General features: G+C 38.4%; 1 protein-coding gene across 9 annotated transcripts in view; it reads right to left on the bottom strand.

Annotated features, from left to right (window-relative positions):
• Positions 1–240: 240 nt before the first annotated feature.
• Positions 241–6,000, bottom strand: part of ZNF438 (zinc finger protein 438) — a 52,197-nt gene continuing 46,437 nt past the window's right edge. For all 9 annotated transcript variants that reach the window (XM_085050402.1, XM_085050399.1, XM_085050406.1 and 6 more), the window contains 2 exons: positions 3,597–5,442; positions 241–2,055 (listed from right to left, as the gene is read on the bottom strand). In XM_085050402.1, coding sequence (XP_084906528.1) covers positions 1,443–2,055; positions 3,597–5,442 — 2,459 coding nt within the window. In that variant the 3' untranslated portion in view covers positions 241–1,442. The remainder of the gene's footprint in view (positions 2,056–3,596; positions 5,443–6,000) is intronic.

Here is a 6,000-nt window from a genome sequence, read left to right as displayed (position 1 = left end):
AAGGTAATTCAGCATAAAAAAGCCCCAATATATGAAAGCAAAAAAACAGCTACAAATATGAATTTATAGCAACAGATAGTAGGAAGGAGGTTTTGAAAATCCATGGGAATTCTTCTACCTTACCAGTTACTTGTACAGTTCTATGAGCATTTCTTTTTGTCTTTTATTGATCTTGATTCCTGCCTTATAGTTCAACTTCAGGGCAAAGCACCATAAAACAAGAAATTCCATTCAAAACTATTAGGTCATCAAAATTGCCTTTACTGTTTAAAAACAAAACACATACACAAAATATTGCAACAGCTTCTGGAATCCCACTCAGAAAGCCCAACATTTTTAGATCTCTGCTCATGTTCTTATCACCATAATTTTCAGAAAACAGTGAGAGGTGACCCAGGCCATTTTAGGAATGACTCTTTCATCATTGCAATCCCTCAAATACAGCTGACCACAAGAAGGAATGAATAGAGTAGTACTGTAGGGACACTACTGGTATATTTTCCAGCTTGCCCTCTGATGTGCTCTGACTTCTGTTGGAGAGTGATGTTATGATTTCTTAGACTGCCTCCAGTATTGCTCACAAAATATTTCAGAGGTACATAAGGCTTTAAGCAGTTTAAACACCAATTTCAAACTAGAGTCAATGGTTTCAATGACCTTTTCATCAAAACTGAGCTCCAGAACTCCACCCCCTCACAGTCTGACAGGACTTTCCCCTTGGAGATGTGCTGGGCTCCATCTTAATGGGTGGCAACTCATCTGCACCCCAAAGAGCTACAGGCAAATAAATATGTAGAGTTTTTACTTCTAAAATACAAAGATTTTTGCTGTTACCAGGACAGAACTCAACAGCAAAAAAAACCTGCAAGCAATTAACATGGCTGAAGACAGTGAAATCAAGAAAATAAGAATTATAAATTCTTAAATTACAGATTATAGAGCTCCTGAGTGCTGACTGCACAAATGCATGTTGAAATGACCAACAGAACTGCATGGAAATATGCATTTACCACAAAATCTGGAAGCATATTTGGGACCTGACTTCCAGTCCGGTTTATAATTTCATTCAAGGTTGAGATTGCTTCATATAAATAGATTTATTTCTATGTGTACAATATAATTTAATTTGCAAATCTTTTTCCTTGACATTAACCATTAGTATTAATCATATTAACCATTAGCTGTTATTAAGTTCCTTAAGCATGAATTTTAAGTACAATGATTCATAATCAGTTTCCATGTAGCCATCTGGAATGATACTGAATAAATACATTTTCTAGTCATCAAAAAAAAGGTTAGTATAACTTAAAAAAAAAAAATCCCCAACAAACCCAACTAACAAACCTTTGAAATGATACATCTGTTGAGTTAGTTTAGCAAGACAGTGAAAAAACAATTCGGTAAGGTAGTTAATGTTTTTCATAGCATTGTAGAATTGAGCTTCAATATTCACCACTATCAGAAAGTTCAATAATTCCTTGTTTTGATGCCAAAGTAAAAATTGTCCACAAAGTGGAAGGGTCTTCACAATTATGACAACTCTCCCAATGAGTACAAAGATCCTCTTTTCTTCCAAATAACTGTTTGCATAAAATGCAGTTATAGCCTGCTTTAGACCAAAATTCTATTTTTTTGCTTGGTGTACCAAGCCTCACATTTTGCATCTCCTTGGAGGCTTCACCAGTTCCTGACTGAGTTGGGTCACTTTTAGGTAAAATACGGACATTATTTTGACGGTGCAAGTATATCTGTCTCTTCAGTTTTGGAAAAGCACACGGCTCCTCCTGACGGGCACTGCACTTGGCTAAATGCCTTCTCTCGTTGCGCTGTTTCCACAAGCGGGATGTCTGTTTGATCAGCTCCCCCTTCGCTCCTCTGCTTCCCTGCAAAACCCCTTCCTTCACTCTTCCCTGAATCTCTTCTCCATGACAGCACAGTAAGTGAAACTTCATTTCACCAAAGGACTGTGCAATAAACTGGCATCGACCACATTTGACCTGTAATTTCACTCCTCCCGGGTTATGGAATAGGTCCTCCAAATTGCACTTATTTCCCCTGTTAAAAAAAAGAAATACAAACTATTTCAATATTAGCCAGGCGAGAAGAGGGATGGCAATTTCTGTCCTTTCAAGTTCCAAGAAAAGATGACAGTCATGAAACACTTCTAATTAAAAATGGGCATTGTTTCTATAGGATCTAAAAAAAAAAAAAAAGAAGAAAGTAGATAAGTAATAGTAAGGCTGATTAGGAAAAAACTGAAACCAAATGACATTTCTGAGTTTAAGAATTGCCCTCCAAAATTAGCCTTGGTAGAAATAAGCTTCTAACAATATCAGCCTTTTCATAAAGGGTTGATAACTTTTTTTTAAAGTTCCTGATACAGCGAGGTCAATCCAAATACTTCTGGTGCTGTGCTAAAAAAGTGAAAATTACTATTACCTGTAATGTACTAGTAAGAGAAATCTACTTGCTTACAGGGAGTGACCTAAGGTCAATTTGAGGCAAAACCACCTTCCTTTCCAAGATGGAAAGCATGAAATTTCAAAGTTTTTTGCTTTTTTCTTTTCCTAAAAGTCTGTAACATGGTTTAGAAAAGTTTAAGTACCTAATTTGCAATTGGACAGCCCCTCTCCCTGATTGAGGGCAGCTCTGCAGTATAAAGGATACCCAGGCAGTTCCTGGTTAAGATAATCCAAACAAGAGCTCCTCAGAAATCTTTTCATAACATCTATGAAAAGGACCTCCTAACACTGTGTATTTATACATATTAGGCAGATTACCCAACAAAACAGATAAACTGAATGATTCACTGTATGACAGCTACTAAGACTGACAGAAAAGAGTTGGTTTGTCTCAGGCTCAAGACCTTAAAAATTTCAAACTGATGCTCCAGAGAGTGGAGCTATGCAAAGTAAAACACTGTAGTGTTGCAGTGAGGAGTTACATTAAAGCTCTGAGTGTTCTTCAGTGAAAACAAATGCACAGTGGAACACACAAAAAAGGCAGCATTTACACTGCATCAAGAGATTTCACCTCAAAATCATAATGCAGAGGTAAAAGAATGTTCTATCCATCTTTATATGATGAATGTTAACTTTTCTACTTGGCTGAGTGATGGCAAAAGCAGCAGTAAACTCAGGACAGATTAGCTAACAGCACTCCCTAAAAGGAAATGGGATAATGATCTTTAAGGGAAAACAAACTACAAGCTAATACTTGAAGATTATTTGTTTTTTGCTTACTGCAGCTGGCTCCTTCTAGGGAAAACCCCAAAGTGGGTTGGAGAGAAGTGCAGATTAACAGAGCACTACCCACAAGAAACCAACTGACCCAAATATGGCATTATATTGGGTGTTACTAGAATATATGAAAAATTACTTTGGATATTCATGTGTCAATAACAATTTATAGTCAATAAATCAGCTAAAATATACTGGTTGGTCTAATGGATTGACTAGATTCAAATGGAATATTTAAACCATTAGGAATCTCACTTGGCAGAAAAGAGAAACAATTTTCATAATGGTGAGGTTTATAAATTTCCACTGACAACTTGAAATCCAGTTTTCATTAGCATTTAATTAGTGAAAACTCACCTCTCTGTAGCTTCTTCTGCCTCTTCTATATTCCTGTCTCTCTTCTTTAAAGTATCTTGCATCTCTTGCTCGCTGGTAGAGGGGTCTGTATTGATGACAACCCTGTGGACTTCTCTGAGGTGACCAAAATACACTTTCGCGTGGCCAAAAACTTTAGCACAGAATTCACAGCACACCAGCTTTTTGGCCTTGCCTTCATTGTGATGAAGCTTCATATGGGTGCTCAGGCTCCCCGAGTGGATGTACGCCTTGCGGCAGATCCTGCAGCTGTAGGGCCGCCTGGCCGTGTGCGTGTTCATGTGGTCCTGGAGGTGGTGCTTCAGCTGGAACGTGTGGTTACAAACATGACACCTGTGCAGCGGCTTAGGGACGCCTGAACATGGCTTTCTACTCACATCACTTGGTTCAGCTGATGTAGCACCACCGTGCTTGGAACTTAAACATTTATTGGCGAGTGAACCATTTACAAATGAATCTTGCTCTAAGTGGTCATGAGACGGTGTCTCTACAGCTGCTGCAGGAGTCAGCGGTGCAAAGGCCTGCACAACGACCACTGGTTTTGGTCTGATACTACGGTATTTTTTCACTGCTTCTGCTTTATTGTCTTCAGGTGTCTGAGTATCAACCTTTGCCCTCTCTCTTCCTTCTCTAAACTTATTAATGATGCATTTCCTTAGCTTGGCCTGAAAAGCCAATAAATCATCAGGGGCTCTTTTCTTCCTGCCTCTTCTTTTAGAGGTTGCACTGTTCAATTTTTTAAGACTGTCGACATCCACTTTACTGGAGGGAGACGAGGTGTTATCTCGAATGATTTGTCTGGGGACTTGTGTAAATGATACAGCTAATTGCTTATCAAAGGCTTTGGTTTTCATCAAAGCTGGTATCTTTTCACTTTCAGATTTTACTGAATGACCAGATATATCCATAACATTAGTATTCTGTGTAGATTTACAGAACACTGAATTTTTCATCCTTGAGTAAGGCAAAATAGGAAGTTTTCCTTTTGGTGCTGATGGATTCATCTGAATTGTACTGCCAAAAACTGCTGGTGACAAGACAGCAACAGGATTTGCAGAATTTGTGGGTTTTTCATTTCGTTTCTCAGATGTCAGGAGTAACTCTCTTGTTGCTGATGCTCTCTTCAAAGAGCGTAGTCTTTGTTTCATGGAATTAGTTGTACTTGCTGGCTTGGATGGAGAGTCTTCAATTACAGATGGTCCAGAAATAATATTGCTAGCATTTTTAGTTTTGTTCACTAAAGAAGATCCAGACTCCACACAATTGCTTTTATTTACTGATGTGGCAACTCCAATTTCAGCTGAGTCACAGACTGTTATCATCCCTTGCTCAGCTGAATCTGCACTAGAATGAGCTTCAGGACAGTCTTCAGTTAGAGTAGTCCTGGAGGAAGTCTGGGATGACATCAGTGGTTTGGTAGGAACCTTGCTATGTGCACTCAAACCAGAGATTTTTGCCGGTTTTTTGTCCCTCAGCAATTTTCTTCTCACGGATTGGTACCTAGGGATGGGCAGCTTTAGGTTTTCAGAAGGGGCCACAGCTGACTGCTGAACTTGCTGTGTTAGTGCAGGTGCAACACACGGCACAGCCAACAGGGAAAAGGTCCCCTTGTGAGCAGCCACTTGCATGACAGCATAGTTCTGAGCTGGCACCACCAGTGGCTTAGGACCTGAAGCTGAAATTGGTGTAATTGGCTCAGGCAAAGATGACTGAAGACAAGAAACCACTCCAGATGTTGAAATTTTTGGTACCATTTTTGGAGCAATGGTCCTAAACTGACTTTTTTTCTGAGAACTTTGTATTATATCCGAAGGGGATTTCTGTTTATCTGTAAGAATAACATAACAAAGATGTAATATGATACATTTTAGTATTTTTTTTAAATTACTCTCTCAAAAATAGAATTGATTACAAAGAATGTTATTATACACAAGATTATTAAAAATATTAAGGCAATTAAATGACCAACAAATTAAATTTAGAACTGAGAAAGTTTCATAGACAAAAGCATTGTCTGAAGTAACATGCTTGAACACAGATATGCAAAAAACTCTCCTCTTAATCAAATACTAACTGGATGTTTCATTCTAGGTTAGAAATTACACGACATTTCAGAACAAATACACCCATAAGCCTCCTCAGCCCTGGAAAAGCTGCAATAGCACACTGGAAACATTCTGCTGGAAGAACAAGGACAGGATTTAAGCTCCATGACACAGAACTTCTCTGAGCACCTGCTCTAATCATCTCTCTCAAACAGAATCATGCTTTCACAGTTTCTCTAACATTTAGAATGTGTGGGTTTTATCAGATACAGACCAAAGTTTGCCTGATGACATCTTTAAAAAATTACTGCTATAAAACGTGCAAATAATGAATAATAAAA

The sequence above is a fragment of the Lichenostomus cassidix genome, chromosome 2 (assembly GCF_008360975.1).
Source record: "Lichenostomus cassidix isolate B80296 chromosome 2, HeHo_3.0, whole genome shotgun sequence".
Classification (NCBI taxonomy): domain Eukaryota; kingdom Metazoa; phylum Chordata; class Aves; order Passeriformes; family Meliphagidae; genus Lichenostomus; species Lichenostomus cassidix.
The sequence above is the reverse complement of the archived record's forward strand: the minus strand, read 5'-3'. Positions and strand labels throughout refer to the sequence as shown.